We start from the raw sequence: 26,300 nt of genomic DNA on the forward strand, positions 1-26,300 counted from the left end.
TAATTGAATTATCTTGTCTGTTTTTTTGTTCTTTTACATAGTACTGGAAGATGAATAAATGGTATCAATTATTTTGGGTTTATTAGTACGGAGTTGTTGGGTTTTTTTTGCTCAAAATGTCTGTTGTTCAATGCTTGTCCCAGCCGACTGCACTGTTTACATTAACAACATGGCAGCAAACAGAGAGGAGCTAGTTAACAAAAGCACAGTCAGTGTTGCCAGGTTAGCGACTTTTCTAACCCCTCTAGTGACTTGTCTTCCATTTTTAAAAGCGACGAGTGACTTTCATTCCGGTAAGAATGAGAAAAGACAGAACCAATTTTACATTGTTTTCCGTATGACAAGAGCCCAGTGGAATGTAATCATAGAATTAATTGTGCTCAACATTGCCAAAGCCATAATGCCCAGGTACAGTATTTGCTGTAAAAGAAATGATTTATTTACGTCAGACCTTTTTCACTTGTAGGTGCTTCCAAGCCCAAAATATTTTGCAGAGGTTGCCTTGCCTTACCCGTTTTCATTATTATTTTTTACACCTTTATTTATCCAGATAAGGCAATCGAGAACAGGTTTTCATTTGCCATGCCGACCTGGTTGCAGATGGCATAGTAAAACAAAGCAAATTAAAAGCAAATAGAGCATATTATACAAATCTACATAAGAAAATACTGTGAGACAGCCAGCGGTCAACGACAAAAATATGGACCAACCGTGCCATGCAGTTTGACATCTCATTTTATGTTAAATTATTGAACATATACAATTTTAATTTATTAAGGATCATGTTTACATACGGTACATGTTTTCCATTACACTTACAGTTTAAGAGTCTGGGTGTCAGCCTCCACAGCACACTCTCCTTTCCAAGCGCACCTTAACAACATCACCCGGTCTGTATACTTTCACTTTCGAAACATCATTGCCGCCTGGTTTATTGCAACTCTCTCCTGTTTGGTCTTCTCCACAAGTCACTACAAAAACTACAGCTTCTCCAGAACACTGTCGCCCATATTATCACAAGGACCTCCTTCTCTCACCACATCATTCCAGCTCTGCAATGACTCCACTCCCTGTCCAATACTGCATTCAATGTAAAATACTAATCTGCATCTTCAAAGCCGTAAATAACCTCCCCCTGCCATATCTTGCTGACCTCCTTCACGTTGCCAAACACAACTGCTTTCTCAGATCTTCGTCCTCCATCCACCTCACCATCCCTTCTGCCCGTCTGTCCACCGTCGGGGACAGAGCCTTCATCCCCTCTGCCCCGTCTTTGGAACACACTACCACCTGATCTCGAAAACACAGACTTATTCATCCTTTTCAAATCCAAACTCAAGACACACCTATTACGGACTGCCTATTCACTTTAACATTAATTTCCCAAATCATTTGCCATTTCAATTGATATGTTTTTTTTAATTATATTATTTGATTTCTTTTAACTATGTTTTTTGGGTGACCTTGAATGCCCCGAAAGGTGCTAATAAATAAAATTAATGATTATTATTATTATTAGTAGTAGTAGTAGTAGTAGTAGTAGAAGTTGTAGTATGTTTTTACAAAGGTAAATTTTTCCAAAAGGAAGCACTTATGTTTCAAGAAAAAAAATATTGCTATAATTTCTGTCAAAGTTATTTCCCGGTAAAAGAAAAAAAAGGAAATGCAAAACCAAAAAAAAATAAATAATAAAAAATAAAAAAGCATGCTGTAAGGAAAAAAAATATTCAAATAATGTTAGGTAGCAGAAAAAAATAAAGCAAATTGCAGAGAGGAGCGGCAAAACTTGTCTTGAATAAAGTCAATTTCAGCTTTTTCGATAAGCAAAGGGGAAAATCTATTAAAGTCCTAATATTCAAAGGTAGGATAGGTAGGTGAAAAAAATGCAACGCCAGTTTTCTTATCGGTGGACGTTTTCCGTCGTACACATCCCGGAAGTGTCCTCCACATGACTTTATACTACAGACTTTATCGATCATTGTCGGAATATTTTGTATATTCAAACGTTATTTTACATAATAATCTGATAATAACATTTAAAACTTAGATTGAAGTTGTCGTTGTGCCGGCTGAGAAATAAATAAATAAATAATTGCTGCTTCGGAACCTTTTCCCGGACGGACACAGACCGGAAGTCTTTCGTTGAAACCAAGTCGGAAACGCTAGCTTCACCAAACAATCTTAAAGTGAGTATCTTAACACGACTTTGATTCAAATGAAGAACCCTACATTATGATATGTGTAATAGTAGTTAGCTATGTCGGGTTTGTTCGCCGTACTGTAATTCAGATAGGCTAGGATAGCATGCTTAGCCGTTTCCGTCCACTACTGCCGATTTGTATTACGGTTGTTAGCATGGTTAGCTTTCGCTACCAACCGAGAAGTTTTTATTTACCGACCTTGCGTGCGTGTTCCCTTCGCTTTCCAGGATGACGGACCGCTACAACATCCACAGCCAGCTGGAGCACCTCCAGTCCAAGTACATCGGCACCGGCCACGCCGATACCAGCAAGTGGGAATGGCTGGTGAACCAGCACCGAGACTCGCACTGCTCGTACATGGGCCACTTCGACCTGCTCAACTACTTCTCCGTGGCCGAGAACGAGAGCAAAGCCCGGGTCCGCTTTAACCTGATGGAGAAGATGCTCCAGCCGTGTGGACCCCCCGCAGACAAGCCGGACGAATCCTAGATTTGGACCTGCGACACCATTTTGTGGACACCTAATTTCTTCCTTTTTTGTTTTACATATACAGAAGACACTTGGACTTTTTTGGGGGGGGGGAGTTGATACTTTAGTATCATTAGTTGAAGTTACAGAGGACGTTTGTTGGTGTTCTTAAAGCTTTCTTTCTCTCCACTGTTGTCTTTTATGGAATCATTTAATATGCATGAAAAGTAGCTTGGCTTCATGATACACACCATCTAGTGCACAGGTGCCAAACTGGTGGCCCAGGGACCAACCACATCGTTTTGTGTGGCCCGTGACAGCAAATCATGTGCATCAACTTAATGTTTCTTGCTAAAATACTAAAATTGCAAATTGTCTTTTTAAAAAATGTTGATATTGCAAGCATTTTTTGTTACCAAGCCCCCATTTAAGATAAATGTAATAATACTGTAGTTGAACAAACAGTTATTACTGGCTTCTGATTACAAAACTATCCATTCATTTGTGTATATGTAATGAGGCGATCATACTCACATGGGTTCACAGCTATAACGGCCCTCTGAGTGAAACAATAACTACCATGTGGCTTGTGACAAAAATGAGTTTAACATTCCTGCTCTCGTACAAGAGCTGCAAAGGGACTTTTTTTTAAGAGACATCTCAGTGTGATGCATGATTTTATTTATCCTCACATATACTATATGTATCTACACAGTCTCCATTTGGCCAAAGCGGCATGGTGAATTTATTAAAGTTGGGTTTGATATTTCTTCATAAATGTGCCTTTGAGTTCATGGGGGAAAATACAAACTGTGGGCAAGTAGTAAAAAGCCCTAAATTAACACATTTAAACAGTAAACACAGTTCCCATTATTACATTTTCACATTAAGACTGCTCTGCTAATTAATTTGAAACCCTAATCCTGGTTTGAAACCCTAACACTGACTTGAACCCCTAATTTAAAATCTTAGTTTTTGCTTCAAACACTAATCCCATTTTGAAACCTGAACTATGCCCTAATTTAAAACCCTAACCCTGGCTTGATACCTTATTTCGAAACCACAATAATACTGTTTTGAAACCTTTCCCTTAAACTTGGAACCCTGATTTGAAACTCAAAACTTTACTTGAAATTATAACCTAGGTTGGAAACCTCAATTTAAAACTTTAACCCTTGCTTAAATTTTTTTTATTTGAAATGCAAATCCTGTCATGAATCCCCAATTTGAAACGATAACCTTGGTTTGAAACCTTAATCTTGTCTTGAAACTCTAAAACCCAACTTGAAACTGTGCAAATATATTAAACCTCTAATTTAAAAACCCTAACCCTGTCTTGAAACCCCAATTTAGGCTTAAATCCCCAATTTAAAACTTTAACCCTTACTTAAACCCACACTTTGAAAAGATAATCCTATTTTAAAACCCTCATTTGAAACCATAATCCTGGTTTGAAACCCTAACCTGAGTTTCAAACCCTAATCTGAAAACCCAACCTCTGCTTGAAATCCTAACCTTGTTTAAAAACCCTAATTTGAAACCCTGACTCTGTCTTTATGCCCTAACCTTTGCTTGAAACCGAACTTTGGAACCCTAACCCTTGCTTGAAACCCGACCTTTTCTCACACCCATAATATCCGTAATGTGCTTAGAGGAAATATGTTTGATGATCCAAATTGAAAATGGCTTCAGAGGGACGAAGCCTGGCAGTCATGTGGTGCTTCTGCTGGTGCCCAGGTTGTTTACTGCATGTACACACGCACAAGCACACACACGCACTGGGGAGCGTCGAAGATGCTGTGCATGAGTCACTGTTGTTATTGCCAGGCAACGAGTCAGCGTGATGAAATCACGGCGTTGAGACACCATGTCTCGCCTTCATCTTTTTGGGGAGATTTCCGAGCCAGGTAAGTCCTCGCCATCTGGCCTCCATGGTGGAAACCACACTGCCTGGGAACGCTCGCTGTGAGAGACGCACACACAGTGGGGTACTGGCGTGCAAAGGGGGGCATAGGGGGTTTTGGCCCACCTGGGGGTGGGGGAGTAGTGGGTCAGAAACACACACAATGTAAGAAAAACACATTTACTGAGACAAACACACACAACCATACTGAGACACACACTGACACTGATGGAGAATGTAAATGCTAGATTAACTTCTGTACATTCTGACAGTCTCACACTCTATGTGACTTTCTAAATATTGACTAATGACTGTTTAAACTGTTGAGTATGTTTGTGGGGGACTATTGTAATTCCTGTTTGATTACATCAGAGACAAAAAAAAAAAAAAAAAGTCAGACGGGATCATCTTTCAGGGATGTGAGAAGATGAAGGAACTCAGAGCACAGTCCATGTTTAGAGGAGACAGTTGATGGGGCGTGACAGCCGCTAGAAAAGACAAGCTAGAAGTTCTCTTCGATCATCCACTTTACAAGCTGCTTTTGCTCTATGGCTGCTGTTCTTTCTTGCAAGAATATTAAATCATCTTTAAGCTTATCCACGTCTCCTCGATGTTTACGTAATTATAATGGACACACACACAAACACGCACATTGCTTCTTGTGCTTGAGAGTCAAGTACTTAAATAGATGAGAAGAGGACTCACCTTATTTTAAGGTAATGAGGCTTGCAGGTGAGCTGCTGTGATTATACGCAAGCACATAGAAGAACCCTAACATAGGCTTGAAGTGTTAAAAATAAAACTTGAAACTTTAAAACAACAGCCGTGAATTGAAACCTGACCACAATTTGAAAACCTGACAATGGCTTAAAACCCAACATTGAAAACCCAACCATGCCTTGAAACCCTAATCTTGTGTTGCAATCCTAACCTTGGTTTGAACCCCCAATTTGAAACTAATCTGTATTTGAAATCCTAACACAGGGTTGAAATCCTACTTTTAACCCTAAAAAAAAAAAAAAAAAAAAAACTAACTTTTGTGTGAAAGTCCAATTTGACACCCTAACTGTGCCTTGAAACCCTAATTTGTGACTCTACCTTTGCTTGAAACTTTAACTCTGGCTTGGAACCCTAGCCCAGACTTGAAACCCTAATTTAACACCCTAACTTTGGCTTGAAACCATTTCCAAACCTGAATAGACACATCCACTCAAATATGGATTTTAATAAGCCCCCAAGAGTTATTTTTAAGTGTCCTTTAAGAGGCACCACTGTATATAAATATTATTATTGAAAGCCTACTTTTAAAAATATAAACACTCCATCACAACTTCAACAACGAAGGTCTAATGTTGCAGATAAGTCTCACGCGCAACACATTTTTGCATAAGATTTTTTTTTTTTTTTACTCATTTAGATATATTTAAAAACCAGTCTACCTTAAATTTGCTTTGAAGTAAGCTTGCTCCACTAGTTTGGGGTAAAATGAGCAGCTGATTGTTTGCGCGTGTGTGTATTGTCCAATGGAGCCCAGCCGAGTAATAAACACTTGGCCCATGTGTCCATGCTGATGAGAGCATCTTGGCGGACCATCACCTTCTCCCCATCTATGATTACACAATCACTTTTGTCCGCAAAAAAAAACATTAAGTGGTCAGCCAATGCAATCTGTGGTCTTCTTTGCCACCCACTGCCTCTCAATATGCTTATCTTCCTTTTGCTCTCCTCTATTGTTGCACTTTCCCTTCTTTAGCCATCACTTTCTAATGTGAGGCAATTGAACAATACAGTACATTATTCAATTTTATCATGCAGTATTTTTTATTATAGCAGGCACATGAAAATAAAATTGCCTTTAATATTTAACACTCAAATATTTTAATATTAGTCCAATAATTAATCATTTAGTACATTTTCACTTTGTAAATGATAAAATAATGTAAACATTCATTCAATCAGGAATATTAATATTTCAATAATTCTTCGAGGATTGTTTTATATTTATTATGTAACGTATTTAGTTTAAAATTAATGTGCAGTAGTTTTTGATAGCACACAGAGTTAAACAAACTTTCATACTATCAATAAAAGGAAAATAGCATACAGGCAAACTACAACCCATTTGTGAACCAATACACTACATGGACAAAAATAGAAAACCCAGTGCACCTTCGAAAACTTTAAATACACGTTGCATTTGCTTTTAGTCATCCCCGCAGGTAATGAGGATGACGAGAAGCGGTGGAATATGAAAAGTGTCACACGTTGTGACTCCTAATCAGCTTCGGGGCGGCTTACTGATTCATTTCCACGCTTTCTCATTTGCGATAACGACCCAACTGTGGCCGACACCTCTGGGGTGGAATCAACCTTGTCATCCCATAACTAAACCTACTGTTGGGTGTTTTACGGCAATGCCGAGTCCCCTGAGGAGAAGGACTGCTTAGCAGAATATAGACACTGTAAAGTCTATGGGTGTGCGTGTGTGTATGGTTTACGATAGGAGATGCTGAGAGATTTATCATCCTTGGCTTTATCACCAGTTTCAGCACAGGAGAAGGAGGTGCAATGGTTAAAAAAAAAAAAACAGCAACAAAAAACAAGTGAACCCTGTGTTTGCCACCAAATGAGCTTCTGACCTTGATGCACGTTTGCTGAGGTTCCTTGTCCTCCTGTTCCTTTGCAACTCCATAAAGGTACAGATTGTCTCCGTCAAGACTTCCACATCTGAGGCGGAAATTCAATGTTGTAATGGTCAGCAGGGTAAATAAACAACCACAACCTTTGCTTGAAACCATAACCTAGCCTTTAGGACCCCGATATTTGCTGGAAACCCAAATTTGAAATCCAAACCCAGGTTGAAAGCCTAACCTTGGCTTGAAACCCAAACCCTTATTTGAAAACATAACCAATGACATGTAGGCTTTTAACCAAAATCTGAAACTAAAACCCAGGCTCGAAACCCTAACCCAAGATTAACCCAACTATGAAACAAAAACTCAGGCTTGAAACCAAACCTTTTGCGTAAAACCCAAACCCAGGCTCGAAACCCTATCGTGAAACACCAACCTTTTTTTGGAAACCGTAACCCAAGATTAAAACCCGACATTTAAAACTCAAAACCTGGGTTGAAACCCTAACCCTGACTTGAAAACACTAAACCTCTCCTGAAACCCTTAAATTTGCTCAACACAAATCTTAACCCCGGCTTGAAACCATAAACCAGGCTTAAAATTCAATTTGAAACACAAACATTTGCTTGAAACCCAACTTCTGTCTTGGAACCCTAACTCAGGCTTGAAAACCCAATTTACCTCCCAAATGCTGGCGTAAAACCCTAATTTGACAACATAATGCAGTAGTTGTGAATTATAACATTTGGAATGCTACTTCAAATGTAAATGAGAAACACAGAAAAGTGTCTGGCTGCTCAGTAAAAAATGAGCAATTAAATACATAAATAAATCAATAATAAATAATTTACACAAAAATTAATCTTACCAAGATTATACACACCACTAGGTGAACAACATCACTGCCAGGCATCTTCACAGGGTGAGTACTTTTACTCATCACACTGTGTTTAGCATCATTTTATAGTTTAATGCAATTGATAAATATTACCTCTGCAGTTCATGTTTTATGGTGGCCACAATTTGATTTTGGGAAACAAAAACAAACACAAAATTATTCATTAACTTCCTTTGGGAAAATTCGTTTTGAAAACAAGAAATAATTTAGAAGTCAACCTGCGTCGTTATGTTCCTCTTTGGAGTGTCCACTGTAAAACGAAACCACACTGATTTCCTGCTGGCTGCTTCACCTTTTAACACTAATGGCAGCGGGCAGACAAGCTAACACGCCAACGACATGTTGATTAATGCTAAGGTCAGCGGGCTGGCTAACAAGCTCGCTTGGCTTCAAGCAGAACATATTTAACGAGCTGTCTGCATGCTTAATCGACAGTGGTCGTTAAGGACAATAAACTCAAGCTGATGGGTTTGTCCTTTAACCAAAGTAACCAACGGGAGTAACTCTGACACAACCAAGGCTGCACATATTTTAAAGGAGACATACTGCGATATACAAAATTTCTCACAATTTAAAACAGTTCCCAGGAGTCTTAATAAAAGGTTTCTAACATCCACTTGTAACACTCCGATTAAAACCACTCTTTGTTTGGGGTGCGCTTCGATCATGTAAATGAAGAATATGACTTTTGTTACCAGGGATGGAGAACTCAGTGCTGCCCAGTTAGTGACTATTTAAAAAAATAAAAAAAAAAATAACATTTTTAAAGCAACTAGTAACAAATCTAGTGACTTTTTGTGGTGTTATTGGAGACTCCTGTTCACCCCTCTGCGTCCAGACTGCAAATGAATGATGCTTGCACAAGGTCATCACTGGCTAATTTGACCCTTCATGCATCAATTTTCTGAAACGCTTATCTTATTTGAGGTTGCTATTTGTTGAGGTGGAGTCTATCCCAGCTGGCTTTAGGCATGAGGCGGTGTACACCTTGGACTGTCGCCAGCCAATCACAGGACACAAATAATAGGATTGGCTGCTGCATGCTGTTCTGCCTGGATGCAGCAGCACATTGCAGTGGGGTGCCACAACGCTTCATTGAGATGTCTAACCTCCTCTCTCAGCTCATCAGTACGACACTAATATTAGATGTTCTATATCTAGGATAAATATTATTGTATTGTTATATTGTCTGTCTACATGTTGCTGCACCGTTTGTGCTCAATCCATTGTTTAAAGGGTTATTACAGCACAGCAACATAGCTGCTAAGTAGAGTTACTAATAGTGGACTGAAAAAATATGTGTCTGTTTTAAATACACAAGGTGCAATTCTCTTTGTTTGATGTTTAGTTTGGCAGTGAACTTCCACTGGGAATGGCAATAAGCAGCTTGAAACTGCGTTAAGTTCACTGTTAACATACGGCGTTCGTATATCAAGTTTTTTTTACAAAAAAGTAAAAATAAAATCAGTCGAATAATGGCTCATATCTAGAAAAATTCCTAAATCAAGCCACTCATATCACAAGGCACCTCTGTATAGACGAACATGAATTCAGATTCACACCTATGGACATTTTGTCTTCAACGAACCTAACATACACGTTTGCAATGTGGGAAGAAGGCAGAGTAGCCAGAGAAAACCTGGATCACCTGACGGCAAGGCAGACATGCTAACCACCAAACAACCATGCTGCACCATAATATGATCCAAATCGAATAAAGACAAACAAGTAAGTAATTTAAAACAATTACATCATAGTTGTATTGTAGCATAAAATTGACCGTGTATGCACATGCTCCATATACATTCTGTACAAAATAATCAATATACAGTACATCATACATAAAGAAGGAATACTGTTCGACTGTACATGACTTTAGGTTATACGTACATACAAAGAAGCAGCAACAACACATACACTTGTACATTTCCTGATGAGACTGTCAATCACTTTTTGTCACGCTACCACGCTAGCAGGAACATGACATCAACTTTGTATTTGACTGTTTTGGATTTGAGAGTTTATGTTTGCACATGGACAAGGTTTGCTCATCTCAAACACACACAGTGACAAATCATCATTAACTGAACCTTATGGCCTATTTGGTGTATAGACGCAAATGCACAAAAATCGAGCCAACTCTCTGGTTGTTTAGACAAAGTCTCCTCTCTTAAAACAAAGGTCACTTTGCTCTTAAATACTTCCACTTCACTCGCAGTAATTCACAATTTGAAGTTACGGTGCCTCACTTTGGTTTTAGCTCCAGCAAGGTGATTTAGCTCAGCATAAACACTCAATGGTGAGACTTGTTAGCGAGTTAACATGTGTCCAGATTAATCAGACAAGAATACTTAGGTCTAATGTCAACACCTTCCAGTTGTATGCTAAGTACAGAGAATTTCAGCTCTGGAATTATCCAATGTGCCTGTAAAAGGTAGACATTTTATTTTTTAGCTTTGAGCTAGTAGAATGCTAATGCTGCCTCCCTCCAAACTGGCATCTCTCCTTTAATGGCAAATCATGGCTTGATCAATGTTACGCAAAAAAAAGCATTTAGGGATGTAAGCAGCGTAGCGTAGAATATAGTTTATCTCCTTGACAGGTTAACACAAGCGAATTAGCCAACTAGTTCACTAACTCACAGTTGTCCTTGAATAAAAACATGCATCTAGAAATTATTTGAGTTTGACTAACTCGCAGTATGTAGAGATATGTTCTGTTCACTGGAAAGCGACAAAGTGCTTCTTAACAAGTTAGCACAACTGAGTTAGCCGGCTACTTAGCTAGCGCTCAACTCAAAAGTTGTCACGGTTACCTGAAAAACATTGTGCATTGTCAGGAAATAACACAGATTAACTCACAAAATGTGGAACTAGAGCCTGTAAAATGGGGGACACTTATGGCTAGGATAATGGGAATCTTAGCCGTCGTGTCTGCCTCCATACCACTGACTCTTCTTTAATAGCACGTTGTAGATTGACAAATTTTACACAATTACACAAATACAGCATTGTAGGGATCTAAGCAGCATAGCGTAGAGACGTACTTTTTCAACTGAGGTCGCCGTAGCTTGGTTAATGGAATTGTGCTCTGAATGCGAGATGATTCATCAGCATTTAACATGAGTGCGATAAAAAGTAGGGCAAAATATCGACTGCTATGTCATAAGGGGTCCAAACCACCAAGGGCAGATAGACATAGAAAAAAGAATGTTTGCGGAAATGAAATTGGGAAAAGAATACTACTTCATGGCGAGTTTATTGATTTAGTGCCTCTTTGTTTTTGTAAGGTATTATTAGCTTTTTGACACAAGACACTGCGTGAAGAAAGCTAAACTGATTGAAACTGATTTAAAAGCTTAAAAAGTGCAACTTTCAAAGAGTATTTCAAGCACTTAAGAGATTTTTTTTTTTAGCATTTATTAATGCAACAGAGGTCTCATAGGCATGGTCCTTCTTCGCTCCACAGCAGTTTACCTACTATGGCAGCTCAGCAAGCAAATGTGCTTATGTCGTAATGCCCTCTAGTGGCCCAATCATTTGACAACAGCTCCTCATGATCCATTGGTTGGTGCTCCGGGTCAGAACAAAGCATACTGTAGCATCTGCAGTTCTCTTTAGTCACATTCATACCTGTAATAACGCACCATTTTACACCTCTCGGCGCGAAACAAAAAACAAACACGTTTTCCAGCAAGTCCTCCTCCCACTCTGTAATAAATAAATCACTCTTAACGGGACTCCACTTTTCTGAGTATAGGTACAGTATGTGCAATAAAGTTCCACGAGTGGGCCACACGGGGAGCCCAGGGCCTTAAGACAAACCTGAATTTGTTGTTACTGCACAAGTAAGTACACTGAGTGGAATGACCAGACTGACTGACAGCAGCAGGTCTGATGGCCTGGTGGACTTTTCTTTGTTTGGGGGGGCTTTTGATGCTGATGTCCAGTTCTCATTAAGGCCGGTGAAATCTGAAAATGCATACAAATATTTGAAAATGTGTTATACAGATTCCAGAAGTTTTCCTTTTGAAATATATAATAAATAAATAGGCAATATTATGCATGCTAGCTGTGTATACATTTATGACTTAAAATTGGTATTTCCTAAAACTGCATAAAACATATGGGCACATGTGCTATTATTAAAATAATCATATTTTAAATAATTTTCATTGTTTATTGAAATGTAATTTTATTTGTATACTAACTTAAAATACAAAGTATAATTCAAATCAAATAGAATGTAATTTAATGAGTATAATAAATTTAAATAGAATGTAATTAAATGAGTATAATAAATTAAAATAATTATTGGAATGGCGTGAGATTATAACTATGCATAAAGAAAATATATACATTTAAGTAAAGAAATAGATTTTAAATCTAATTATAGGAATGCATTTTAATTCCGAAATTCCATTCTAAGAAATTTAGCTAATAGAGGCGTTGACAGCACGGAAGAGCCAGTTTAAAAGCACAGGCGAACACTTCAGTGTACCTGGTAAACTGTTTGCTGTCTTCATGCACCTCCATTTCACTGCTCTTGAACTCATTCAGCTCCTTGCGGATGGCCGCCTAGAGCGTGAAAACACACACACACACGCACACGCACACAAATGAAAAACTATATTAAGCCGTAAACGACCACTTTTTTTGCTCACCGGCCTTGTGCATTGGCCAGGCTAATGCACATTCCCAGTTGAGTTGCCTTGATTGAACTCTGAGGCTGCTTAAAGGCCCTCATGTGAACCTAAGAAGCTATTTTATGTTGCTGTCCAACAAAAAGCATTTATTTGGAACAAATTTTGTTACTGTGTGCATGTACTGTACATTTTTTAAAGTCTTTTTTTTTTTTAATTATTTTACAACTAATTAACTAACTAACAATTAACAACTATGTAAATTCATTGAAGACTAAACAGTCCACAGGTGTAAATATGAGTGTGAATGGTTGTTAGCTGTGTCTTGTGTATCCCACATCTCATTCAAAGTCAGCTGGAACAGACTAGGACAAACTGGACTTTACACCGATCTGATCGGCTTGATCGGTATCGGCGATGATTAGCATTTTATGCTGATCGGCTTTAATGTCATAATTCGTCGGTACGATCAATGACTCCGCGTCACCGTCATGTACAGTATATTTGAATCCAAAAGCTAGTTTATTTTTAGCCTTGTCGCGTGTCTTTTGACGTAGTACTGTAAATATCTGACAACAAATAAATCATAATAAGAAATGTTGAATCATGCTCTAAAGTTTTGGTGTGTGTGAAGTAATTTAATTACAATAAAGTAATTTAATTACAGTAAGTTAGCACCCATTATTTCTGTCATTTTGTAATGTTGGTTTGACCTGACCGATTAGAATACATGACCTGAATAGAGAATACTTTTGAAGATACTCAGCATACAGTACACAAGTATATACAGTAAACGAACAAGTCATTTAAATAGACACATTACTTCATCTTCTGATCGGATCGGTGATCGGTTATCGTTTTTTTAAACTCAGTGATCGGCCCCAAAAATCCTGATCGTGTAAAGCCTCGAACAAACGTTACAAAAAATGGATGGTCAGCTAATGTAGCACTAGATTTGAGCAGCAGAGAGCAGCCTTGATGCATGAAAGAACTCTCAAATTACTGAGTACAATGAACAACCTTGTGTAACTGCTTGGTTTTACTTTTGGTATGTTATATTGTGAAAAGTCCATACAAGGCATAAACACTAGTGTCACGAGAGAGGGGGTAAATAGAGGGTTAAAAAATTGTATATTAAAGGGAAAGTACACAAAAAGAGCATTGTGGGCCCGCCTCACCTTGTCAGCGGGTGTGAGTCGCGTCCACGGCTTATCCGCCCGGCGGTCGTAGTCCTTGGCGTCTGTGACCTCCACGTACTCGTTAAAACGCAGGATTCTTCGAGCGATGAGCTCGGCCACCGTTGGCCGCACGCTGAGCTGTACAAAATGACAGTTTTAGTCCTCACTTTTAAGATGGTGTGTGCTTCCTTTGTGGCAGGCGTGGGCAAAGTATGGTTCACAGACCAAATACAACCCAGTCTTTTAATGCAGCCCATCGGGCATTATCAAGAGTCCTGTAATTTGTTGCATTCATTTATCTTTTTTCTGAAATTGATTAATTAAAACAAATTTTAAAAAATGTAGAATTAAATATTTGGTTAATTGATTAATTGTAAATAAAATAGAAACATTTGTAAAATCAACATTTTAACAATATTTTAACTCCTAAAATAATTATATGCAAAATACAAGATTAGTGGAATGAATAAATAAAAACATTAAATCATTGGTTAATTTATCATTTTTAAATTCTAAAATAAGAAAAATAGGCATGCATTTTATTACTAAAATATGTTTTTCTTCCACATAAAAACAGTCCAAGAAAAAATTACAAAATATTATATTGAATCATTAGTTGATTAATCTAATTAATTTTAAATTTAAAAAACAAAAAATAGTAAACAAAACATTTTATTGAATCATTGGGTAATCAAATCTAATTATGAACTTAAAAAAGATGAATGCTTTTTTAAATTGAAATACTTTGTCTTTTACATGCAATACAAAAATATTAGTGGAATAAACAATTTTGCATGGCATTTTATGAAACAGTTGATAGCATACAATGACATTCATAAGAAATAAAAATAAGAATGATTTTATTATCAAACTTTTTTAATGAAGATTTATTTATTTAATTATTACCTCATCTACAAATGACCTGGCCCATTCACCCATTTTAAAAATCAAAAGTAGCCCTTGAGCACAGAGTTTGCCAACCCCTGCTTTATTCTCTTACCTTTCTGGAGAGTTTCCTTTTAATCTCCTGCTTGGCTTCGTGCTCCTCCACTTCGTTTTTCTCTGCACGCAGACAAAAGTTTCACACCTACTTAGCTTTGCGCTTCTATTTATAACTGCCGCAAGATGATATTGGGTTTTATTAAAAGCCTTCCAGTAGATATGAAGCCATTTGGTTACGCCAATGTCGTCAAACCAAGCCAAATGATGTCCTTTAACTTCTGTATATAACCACTAACCCTAACTAATGTAGCTTGTAAAATACTTCTTCATTAGCCAAACATTATAAAGTCGTTTTGTTCAGCGCTAGGTAGATTCATGACACAGCAGAACCTTTTAAAAATAAAAAAACAAATAATAATAATAAATTCCTTGAAGACGTACAAATTGTGAATTCTACCAACATCCATCCATCCATCCATTTTTTGAGCCGCTTATCCTCACAAGGGTCGCGGGAGTGTTGGAGCCTATCCCAGCTATCATAGGGCAGGAGGCGGGGTACACCCTGAACTGGTTGCCAGCCAATCGCAGGGCACATATAAACAAACAATCATTCGCACTCACATTCACATTTAGAGTCGTCAATTAACCTACCACGCATTTCTTTGGGATGTGGGAGGAAACTGGAGTGCCCGGAGAAAACCCACGCAGGCACAGGGAGAACATGCAAACGCAACACAGGCGGGGCCAGGGATTGAACCCCAGACCTCAGAACTGTGAGCCAGACGCTCTAACCAGTTGTCCACCGTGCCGCCTTCTACCAACATTTCCTTGTAAAATATGTCACAAAAGTTGCACAACTCGGAGAGAAAAAAAAAGTGATGATGATGGTAACTATACAACAGGAAATCAAATAGTGGCGCACGTCTCAGTCCTGGCTGCTCTGTACTACATGGCTAAAGCAAGTCAAAGTCATCGATAAAAAGGGCAATGTGCGCCACAAAGTCAGCTGCATCCAGTCTTAATGTGAAGACTCCTCCCTCCCAGGCATACACAGCAATGTTTGATGACCTACGTCTGAGGATGTTCCGCTGCTCTAGCTCCTCAGTGGTTGGTCTTTGGCTCAACTGCCTGAAATGAGAAACAGTCTTTACTTTGTGTGTGCATGAACAGATTTACATGTGTAGTAATACATCTAAAGGTAATATGACTTCTTTATCCTTTGATAAAGCGCTAAAGGCGCCCTCAACCGCAGGCTGAGCCTGTGATGAAATGCATGCCCACCTGACAAGCTTGGAGCCGATCTGCTGGCGGAGCTCGTGTCTTTCCGTCTCAGAGCTTCGCGGCAGGATGTTTTTCTCCTCCAGCTCCCTCTTGCTGGGCCGGTTGCCCAGTTTGATGTTCAGGGTGTCCCGTCGCCGGATTCTGCTGGCCAGAGAGCCTGGAGGGGAAAAGTGTTCAGTCAAAATGCATCAATAGACATTAATTGATGGCTGAGGTAGTTCCATACTGTTGAGGTACTCGTCCTCCTCCTCTTCCTCCTCCTCGTCGTCATCGCGGTACAGGATGGGTCCGTCTGAGTCCGAGTCGCTGGCTTGGCTCTCCGTCGGCCGGTCGGGGATCACCGTCACCTCTGCCTGTTGGATGTTCACGCTGTGGCTCTGCGGCTTCACGGTGTACACATCAGCTGGGCTACAATCACAACACAACGCAAATGTAAGCACATATTTAACTGATCAAATACACTACGTACAACCTCCACCCGGGTAGGTTTTTTCAGTGTTGGTTGGTTTGTTGCTAACCAATAGTGAACAAAATGTAAACACAAAACTTTTATTTTTACTCCCATTTTTCATAAGATGAACAACACAATAAAACTGCACATTTTAGAGTGGCCTTCATTTTGGGCAGCCTGGGTGTCCTGGTGCCAAGTGCACATATGGACACCCTTACACATGAACATGGTGTTTGTTATGGACCATCCATGATGAGCACATAAGTCCAATAACAGAACTCTGCTCGGGTTCTGATAGGGGGGCACCTCCTCCCAATCACGCCCTTCCAGGTCTCACTGTCATTGCCCATCTGAGCATTGAAGTCCCCCAGCAGAACGATAGGGGGGGGGGGGCGGGGTTTCAATAAGCATACCCACACCTGCTCAGCCCCTCTCACCGTGGGCAACTCCAAAGTGGAAGAGATTCCAACCCCTCTCGAGAGGACTGGAACCAGAGTCCAAGCTGTGTGTGGAGGAGAGACTATGTCTTGTCGGAACTTCTCAACCTCTCACGCTCGTTCGGGCTCCTTCCCTGCCAGAGAGGTGACTTTGCACGTCCTTACAACCAGCTTCTGTAGCTGGGGATCGAACCCCCAAGGTCCCTGCCTTCGGCCACGCCCAGCTCACAGTGCACCCGAACCTATGACGCCTCCCACAGGTGGTGAGCCCATGGGAAGGGGGACCCAGGGCTGTGGTTCTTTGGAGTTCAACTCATGAAAACTTAAGTGTTGCATTTTTTTTCAGTGCATATCTGCATTAAAAAAATAAATAAATCATGTAAATATTTTTATTATATTTATTTTTCCTTGAGGGTTAAATCTAGTATAGTATAGTAGTTCTAAAAATATATTTTAAAAAAAGAAAAGAAAAAAGAGAAAAGGAAAAGAAAGAAATACCTTTGATGTATTTAGAAAAAAAAGCAAAGAAAGAAAAACAGGGCAAACTACATCTGCCATCTTATTTTGCCATGTGAATGCATCCAGATCCAATCCAGATGGTATATGTTTGGCAAAAATTTTAATGTAAATCCCTTTCACAATGTTTCAATGCTTATATTTCTGTGAAATGTTATCAGATGGGGTTGTTTTTTTTGGTGTGTTAATTGTTGCTGTCAAACAAAAATCATGAAATCTCCAAATTTTATGCTTTTTGTTTTTACCTGAAAAGTGGAAAAAAAAAAAAACATTTTTCCAGTAAAAAAACAAAAACTTTCTAATTTGTACTAGACATTATGTATGATTATATTACCTTCCTTTAAGCTATTAAGAACCTAAATTGTTTCTGTTTACTTAATATAGATATTAATTGCTATTTTCTTAGAATATTTTTAATGGCATGTCAGAATTGAAAGGTTCTTAACTCCTGTTTTGATTTGAGTGTCATATTGAGAAAGAAGAGTTGTGGCATAATGTGCATTGTAGACCAAAATCTCACTGACTTGCTGTGTTTCGACGTTAACCTAGTTGTCCTGGTAACCCCATTTCACATCTGCTACTTCAAGACACAATAAATTATACACAATTTAAATGTTCAAGTATTGGCAGAGATCAGAATGCTGAGTGCTCTCTACTTGTTTAATCCATACAGCTCATAAAACTACTCCAGTGATGAGTTCACCTTGAGTGTGTCTCCTCAGCAGCCTCGCCGTTTTCCTCTTGCGCCTCTCCTGCCTCCCCTCTGGTCTTCTCAACTTTCTCCTGCTGGGCATTGCCCTCAGCGCCCCCCTCTGTGAAGGAAGTGTCCTCTGTGGCAGTGTTGATGTGTGGGGAGTGGACGACAGGCTCGAGGGATGCATCTCTGAGGGTCTCTTGGCCCGCAGATGAATCGCCGCAAGGAGCTTTTTCCTCTGGTGCGGCTTGAAAAACAACAGGAGTCTCCTCAACTTCGGGGAGAGAAACTTGAGAAGAGCTCCCGTGGGGGTCCGAGGAGTTGACTTCTTCTGGCTGGCCGGGAATCTCCGCAGAAGCTTTCTGAGAATTGGCTTCTGCTTTACGGCTGGTCCGAGTGTTGTCACCTCTGCTATGCGACTCACCGTCCTTGGGTGCGCGAGAGCGAGGAGGGACAGTGGAGTAGGAGGTGGTGGTGGTTTTCGTTGCACTTCCTTGCGTCTTCTTTGGATGAGAGGACTTGGCTGAAAAGAAAAACAAAAAAAATGAGACGCATCCTACATGTCTTTGTTCTGGATGCCCCTTACAACATCTCCAGCGTGTGGAAAAATGCTGCTTTTGCCATAGTGCAAGACAAGGAATTGAAGCCCGGATTTTGGTGTTTGTACGTTCACAAATGAATATTTGCAATGTACAGTCAGATTTTTTTTCCCCATCCAAACGCATTCACAGATACCAAATCACACTGCTGTATTTAAAAACTGACTAAGAGCTGTCCATGAAGTTGTATATATATTTGGATTTATTTATTTATTGAACCTTATGTAGGTAAGGTATTTGCAATGCCAACCTGGCTGCAGACAGCAGAGTAAAACAAAGCAAAATAGAAGCAAATACATGTACAAACTGTACAATGTGATATAGTAACAAGTTAAATATTACATGACATCATAGTGAATAAAAGGCAGTTGAGCAGATGTTCTCTAAAGCTGCAGAAATTGCATGAAGAAAAATATAATCGCTTGAATGCCAAAAATGTGTCTTTTTGAATAATTAAATATATAAATAAATGTAGAAGCCTGCAGTTGACTATCGATATGATTCATTGCTCTCAAATTTATAGTGGAACTGTAAGGCTTCAGACCCATGTCCCTATTGCATTTTCCATCTGAGAAATCATATCTATAATCTGTAAGCTTTTGCACAATCTATTTAGGTATGTCATCTCAATAAAATAGAAATATAATCACATTTATTGAAATGTACCTGGATATAGTAAAAGTCCCTACCTCAAAGACTGTCTGCAGCCAGGTTGGCATTGCAAATGAGAATCAGTTCTCAATTGCCTCATCTGGATACAGGGTTAGGATTTAAAGGAATTAAAATGTATTTGAAATTTAGATTTAGATATAAAATACCATATTAACTTGAAAGCTTGAAATGCCAGAATTTTTTATATCCAGTAGGTGTCCGTATTGTTCAACATCAGCTTCATTTGCTTGATCTACCCTGAACTAATAAGTGTGATGGAAACGCAAACCTGATGGGCCACAGGAACCTTTTGCAACTAGGAACTCAAAGTTCCTGGGCTGGTTGGTGGAAAGCCCCTCTGGTTTTTAAGTTTAATAAGCATATTTACCGGTAGTATGTGCATACTTGATGCACTGTAATTCCTTCAATAGAGGCAACATTTCCTGAGGGGAAAAAACAGGCAGTCTATCTGGGGAGAGATGTTTGTTCTCTTCAATTGGACGTCACACCCTGTGATTAATGCAGGTACGGCGCCCATTAAAGCAGAGATAACTACTTTGTACAAGAGGCAGAGGACACACTGGACGCGATGCCAGCCAATGACAGGTGGCTACATATTAACAACCATTCACACACACATTCACACCTTTGAGCAATTTTGAATCTTGATCTAACCATACATGCATGTTTTTGGGAATGTTGGAGGAAGCCAGAGGATGTGGGGAAAACCTACGCAAGCACAGGGAGATCATGAAAAGCCCACACAAGGCCAGAGGCAGATTCAAACACAAAACCTCAGAACAGAGCCAGATGTGCCTACCACTAGTCCACCTCACTACGTCTGTGTTATTACGCAATTTATTTGTCACAGAAGAATTTAGCTTAGGCCCCAAAATGACAAAAAAAGGTTGAGGAATACCACCAAAAATTAAGTCATTTGATAAAGACTCAAATGTACAACATACATGAAGAGGAAAGGAGAAGGGTCAGTAGAATGAGGATGACAACTGAACCTCTTGGTTCGTGTATGTCGTTAAATTCACAAGTGTTTCTTTTGTGATGCCACCAGAGAAGGGTTGCAAGGATGGCAAGTCGAATATTTGATAAGAGCTCAATCATAGCACATCTCCATAACATCTATTTTTAGCTTTCTGGAACATAAAAACACTAAAAATTCATACTGCCACTACAAACTGCATTGTAAACATACAACCTCAAAATGACGGGGAAAAGAAGGAGAAAATGAGGAAAAACTACCAGTATTGTGAAAGTACATTTAATCCATACAGGATTGTGTACACTTGCATGCATGCATGCAAGAATATCAAATCAGCTAAACTTACCAATCACGCGACTACTGTTGTTAGAACTCCGCGGGTTAGTTTTAGCTTGCGCTACAGAGCCCAACTTCCCTGGGGCTTTGACGGACTTTTTAGCCCCAGAGGAAGCGTCCCTGCTGTGCCTGGTCGTGACAGCAGCGCCACCCGCAGGTTTGGACGAGGCAGGCAGAGCGGCGCTCTGCTGTTTCCTAACTTGGGCATCCCGCGGGGGCGCCTGACCCGCCCGGGGGACAGGTTTAGTGTCACCTTTCTCTGAGCAGGTCAGAGGGAGCAGATGGGGATGTTAAATGTTAAAAGGAGATTGAAGGCATGTTAAGAGATGCAGATGGACATACATGGAGTTACATACAGGAAGAGGAAAGGAGAAGGGGATGGGTCAGGAGAATGATGACAACTGAACCTGTTGGATCATGTGTCGTTAAATTCACAAGTGTTTCTTTTGTGATGCCACCAAAGAAGGGTAGCAAGGATGGCAAAGAAGGGCGTTAACAATTGAACCGGAAAAGGTACTTACTGCAATATATCGCAACGACAAAAGCAGTACACATAGTACTCTCACTCTACATGTTCGCCACTGCACGTTCAATTAAGACACGGTATGTGTAAGATTGCTCCCTTTATGACTATCAACATACAGTACCTGGATTTCTGTATAAATGTGTCATAAAATGAGTCTGATCATCTAAATCACAACAACAGAAACATTCTGCTTAAACTAATGCCACACAAACAATTATGTTTTCATGAGACACACTATGTAAACATTCACAGTGTAGGATGGAAAAAGTATGTCAAACACCGAGGCTAATGCTAATGCTAACGGCAGTCAGCCAATTTAGAGTCCAATCAATGTAATGCGATTGGGGGCGTTTGGTCAGAAAAGTATCTCTAAAAACTTTGATGGTAATCAGTCCATGGTAAGACAGGTTCTCTAGAAAGTTCAGCACGGTTGCTACTCTCCTTAGCAGCAACTGTCCTTAAAAGAGGACCGAGAGAGCACAGTGCAGAACACTCAATGAGGCGAAGTAGAATCTGAGAGTGGCAGCTAAAGACCTACAGAAATCGCTGGCACAAATCTCTGGCAAATGTACAATAAGTACATTATCAAGAATGGGTGTCATTGGAGGACACCACAGTGGAAGCCACTGCTGTCCAAAAAAAAAAACATTTGCTACACGTCTGCAGTTTGCTAAAGAATACCTTGATGTTGGACAGGGCTACTGGTAAACTACTGTGTGAACAGATGAAACCAAAGCTGATTGCTTGGGAGGAACACACAACATAATGTGTGGATGGGGGGGGAAAGGCACAGCACAAACCTCATCCCAAATGTAAAGTATGGTAAACGAGATATCATGGTTTGGGAATGCTCTACTTCCTTAGGTCCTGGACACATAGCTATCATCGACTGAAAAATTAATCGGACGGATTAAAGGCATTTCATTTAATTCCAGTAGGGAAGATTTTATTGAAATACGAGCAAATTTAGTTATAAGCTTGGTGACAGAATGCACTAAACTCCTAAGTCAAGGTACTGCTTTAATTGTTTAATTGTGTATTACCTTAACAAAACTATGTATGGCTACTATTATGACTTAGATGAAGATCAGATCACATTTCTGAGCAATTTATGCAAAAATCCAGGTAATTCACATACTGTACTTTTTCTTGCAACTGTATGAGAACATTACATGGAAATGGCAGCAGTATCAATCCTAAAATACACTCAACATCCAGTATTAGATGAAATATGTCACCTCTTTTGTCCACGGTGCTCACAGGGCCAGGAGCAGGGTCCACAGCTTGGGTGAATTTGATTTCAATCTCAACTTTGACCTCCTCCGGTGACACGCTGGAGCTGGCGTGACCATTCTGGATTTCCCTGCTGACGGGCTCATTTGCTGAAGACATATAAAGAAAGATCAGTCCCATTTTATTTTGCAGACCTCCGCTAAAGTTGAACCATCCCAAAGAAGTACATCCGGCTCGAGTCCTCTACGTAGCGGTAAGAGCAAATAGACAAACCTTGTTCTGGGACAAGCACGCCCTTCTTGATGAGCTCCTCTCTGGTTTGTCTCGTTGAGATTTTTCTCTCCAAAACTGCACAAACAAACGACTTCAAGGTCAAAGCCTGTTGGTCTGCTTGAAGATGCAAAGACACAAAAGATGAAGACCTTTGGAGAGATCCTGGAACCTGTCGCTGCTCTTTTTCTTCCTCCACTTCCAGGGTTTGAAGAGTCTGCCTAGAGTGGACAGCTTTCCTCGCTGCTGCCGTGACTCAGGTGCATTGTGGGCGTCGCCGCCGCTGTCCAATACCACATCGCAGTTGGCCAGTGATGACGATTTCTCCAAACCATCAACTGGAGGGAATGTTGGGAGACATTTGATGACGACGACAAATGACGACGATACTCATAAATGAAGTCTTTACTCAATTTTTTTTATGTTTTTCTTTTCAGGATGTTGTCTGATTGGGATGATTGCCCTTTACATTCAATTCATAAATTCATCCATCCATCGGTGATTAGACTTAGTCCCTTAGTTGCCACTTTTTCCATCTTAACATTTTGGATAATTGTATGCGTCCAACTTTGTGAAAGGTTTAGGCAATACCCAGTCCACCACGCAAGGTCCATAATAGTGATGCACAGAAATGAAAATTCTTGGCCGAAACCGAAAATAAGGAAAGCAAAACCGAAAACAGAGAAATTATTTTTCCAACTGTAAGTAAAATTTTATTTATGGTTATGATTGCAGAGCTATCTGTAAAAATTCACTGCCAGAACAACTTTTCTGAATTTCCATATGTTTAAAATTATGTCAAGCATGTTGCTGTGGGACAGTTATTGGAGTATATTATGTGATAAGATAATATTAATTCTGCATACTGTTAGCAACGTTGGTAGCTAGCCAGGCGTAGCGTGTAGGTAGCTGGGGCGGCCACGGTTTTTGCTTGCATCATCATCATCTTCTTTCAGCCGTGTTTTTCAGCGACAAAATAATTTTGTTTGAAAACCAAAAATGCACTTTTGGCCCATTCACGGTAGCCAAAAACCTGGTGCATGACTACTTCATAAACGGCTGCATGAGTTTGGTGTGGAAGAACCCGATTAAAACACCATTAGGATGAACTACAACAGAAAGTGTGAACCGCCTTCCCACCTTCTTGAAAGGCGTTATAACTGTTAAAAAAAAAAGGGGCCAACTCCCCTATTTTCACTTCCTCTAGGTGGAAGAGAAGTGTGTCCAAATACAGTACTTGGGTCCATTTTAGTAATGTTACAAAGGTCGTGTATCATCAGGCAGAGAAAATATGCAGTTGTCACTTCACCAAAGTGACTCAGGCGCCCGGCTGTCAAATAATGCGGGGAGAAAATGACACAAAATAGCGTGTGTGCATACATGTCCAACATGGCAATTCAAGGGCGATTAAAGAAGGCATAAAAAGTACACCACAGAGCTTGGGACACTCTCCAGACACTTATTTTGGGCATTTATCCACATTGGCACACAGATATAGAACAGGGGTGGGTCAACTTTTGTGCTCAATTTGGGTTTTAAAAATCATGCACAGAAAGCCCATTTGTATATGAGGGGTAAAAAAAAAAAAAGACAAAGTTAAAAAGTTAAAATAAAGTAAAGTTAAAAAAAATTACTTAAAATGTAAGCACAATTTTTTTTTTTATTATTATTCGTTGTCATTTTGTGTTTTATATATAATTTAATTATGTAATTAATTGATTATTTAAAGTTAAGTGGATCCAACAAATGTTTTAATAAAATAATTCACTCATTGTTAACTTATATATACATAATTTGACTATAATTCACAAATTATATTAAATATGTATGTCAAATTGTTACGTTTAATAAAATAATTCATGTTTTTTATTAATAATTTAATTATTTAATCAATAAAATATATGAACTGTTTAAATCTGTTTTTCATTTTACTAACATTTTGTAATCTTATTTAAATAAATCAACAAAACTAAAAATATATTTAATTCGATAAATGAATGAAAAATATATAAGAAAATAATAAATATTTTATTTAACCAATTGGAGGAAAAAATGACTATAAATTAACACCGACGGGCCACACGTTATCCTTACCCACCCCCTCATAGAGAATCATAACAAAGGGGGACTAGAAAAGAGAAGCAATGAGCAGCAAAAGGTGATGACAGAGAAGCAAAAAAGGAAACAAAGCAGCTTCCGACCAATCCGGAATGCCTTGATGATTAATTAAATGTCTGTCTAATCGGCCTCCTCTTCTCCCAGCTCGAGGGGTCCTTCTTACAACTGCTGACTCGACAGTTCCATTTCACAGTAGATTTCACAACAGGGGCGTTCTGCTTTCAAGCAGATGACTCGCAACGTCACGCCAGATGAGAGAGTCAGGAATCGAATGTGTGTGTGTGTGTGCGTGTGTGTGTGTGTGTGTGTGTGTGTGTGTGTGGTGAGCGTTCACAGATGCAACTTGAAGCACAGCAGATGCTTCTGAGTGAAGTCAGCGCATGCCGGGTTACTTAGCAAACTGAATGGTGCTCGTCAGTGTTAATTCTATAAAAGAAATGTGCTGACGGATTGTTAAATTAAAGGGAAATCCCTATGTATACAGCAGATAGTGAATGTACTTCAAGATAAATGTGCCTGGGTGGGTTTTCTCCGGGCACTCCAGTTTCCTCCCACATCCCAAAAACATGCATGGTAGGTTGATTGAGGACTCTAAATTGCCCGGAGGTGTGAATGTGAGTGCGGATGGTTGTTTTTTTTCTATGTGGCCTGCGACTGGCTGGCGACCGGTTCAGGGTGTACCACGCCTCCCGCCTGGAGATAGCTGGGATAGGCTCCAGTCCGCGATAAGCGGTAAAGAAAATGGATGGATGGATGGATAAATGAACACGGGGCAAAAATATTCCACTCCAGTCCTGTAAGTGGCAGTCATGCTCATTACAAAGTGACAGTAAAATGACCACATACAGTAAGGATTATCTGCCAAATGTGGTGGGTCACTGTCACACAATTCATTCATCAGCACAATTATTGCCCTTTTGGAATCGTCGTTTGTTATTATTTTTCGGATGAATGAATTGGCTATTTGGTGGACCTCCACATGGCCGAAAAACACATTTTTTTTAAAGCCTGGTGAAAATTAATATAACTTGGGTACCCTGACTCCTGAACACAACAACTCAACACTTTCTAAGTAACATTTCCTGGAAAGTGAATCAGCCCCTGACACCAAATTCAGGGAACAGGTATATCATTACAGTCCCATGAAAAAGCCCAGAGAAACCATCCCCTGAATTGAACAGGAGATCAGCCATTTTGGTTTGAAACTGTCATTCCAGTGCTCATACTTTCAAGAAAGGACACCTGAAACCGGCCAAAATTACCTAAAAAAGTCAGCTGAAGCAAAATGGCTGACTCTTTTTGGTCCTGGGTTCTTGAGACTTTTTT

General features: G+C 39.5%; 2 protein-coding genes and 1 long non-coding RNA gene across 5 annotated transcripts in view; 1 reads left to right on the top strand and 2 right to left on the bottom strand.

Annotated features, from left to right (window-relative positions):
- The first annotated feature begins 2,026 nt into the window (after window positions 1-2,026).
- On the top strand, window positions 2,027-3,447 carry sf3b5 (splicing factor 3b, subunit 5). Its single transcript, XM_061790658.1, has 2 exons — window positions 2,027-2,186; window positions 2,429-3,447. Exon 2 carries the CDS (start codon window positions 2,430-2,432, stop codon window positions 2,688-2,690), a length of 261 nt encoding a protein of 86 aa, XP_061646642.1. The 5' UTR covers window positions 2,027-2,186; window position 2,429; the 3' UTR covers window positions 2,691-3,447.
- A 162-nt stretch (window positions 3,448-3,609) lies between these two features.
- On the bottom strand, window positions 3,610-8,467 carry LOC133486054 (uncharacterized). Its single transcript, XR_009790897.1, has 4 exons — window positions 8,322-8,467; window positions 8,074-8,198; window positions 7,212-7,299; window positions 3,610-4,698 (listed from the first exon to the last, which is right to left on the bottom strand). It is a non-coding gene; the product is annotated as an uncharacterized LOC133486054 (long non-coding RNA).
- A 1,369-nt stretch (window positions 8,468-9,836) lies between these two features.
- The window catches only part of phactr2 (phosphatase and actin regulator 2), a 36,094-nt gene continuing 19,630 nt past the window's right edge, over window positions 9,837-26,300 (bottom strand). For all 3 annotated transcript variants that reach the window (XM_061790116.1, XM_061790118.1, XM_061790117.1), the window contains exons 2-12: window positions 23,009-23,194; window positions 22,860-22,934; window positions 22,592-22,735; window positions 18,254-18,767; window positions 16,373-16,554; window positions 16,147-16,303; window positions 15,938-15,993; window positions 14,924-14,985; window positions 13,924-14,061; window positions 12,604-12,680; window positions 9,837-12,074 (exon numbers count right to left, since the gene is read on the bottom strand). In XM_061790116.1, coding sequence (XP_061646100.1) covers window positions 12,059-12,074; window positions 12,604-12,680; window positions 13,924-14,061; window positions 14,924-14,985; window positions 15,938-15,993; window positions 16,147-16,303; window positions 16,373-16,554; window positions 18,254-18,767; window positions 22,592-22,735; window positions 22,860-22,934; window positions 23,009-23,194 — 1,607 coding nt within the window. In that variant the 3' untranslated portion in view covers window positions 9,837-12,058. The remainder of the gene's footprint in view (window positions 12,075-12,603; window positions 12,681-13,923; window positions 14,062-14,923; window positions 14,986-15,937; window positions 15,994-16,146; window positions 16,304-16,372; window positions 16,555-18,253; window positions 18,768-22,591; window positions 22,736-22,859; window positions 22,935-23,008; window positions 23,195-26,300) is intronic.

Source organism: Phyllopteryx taeniolatus, chromosome 11 (assembly GCF_024500385.1).
Source record: "Phyllopteryx taeniolatus isolate TA_2022b chromosome 11, UOR_Ptae_1.2, whole genome shotgun sequence".
In the NCBI taxonomy this organism is placed as follows: domain Eukaryota; kingdom Metazoa; phylum Chordata; class Actinopteri; order Syngnathiformes; family Syngnathidae; genus Phyllopteryx; species Phyllopteryx taeniolatus.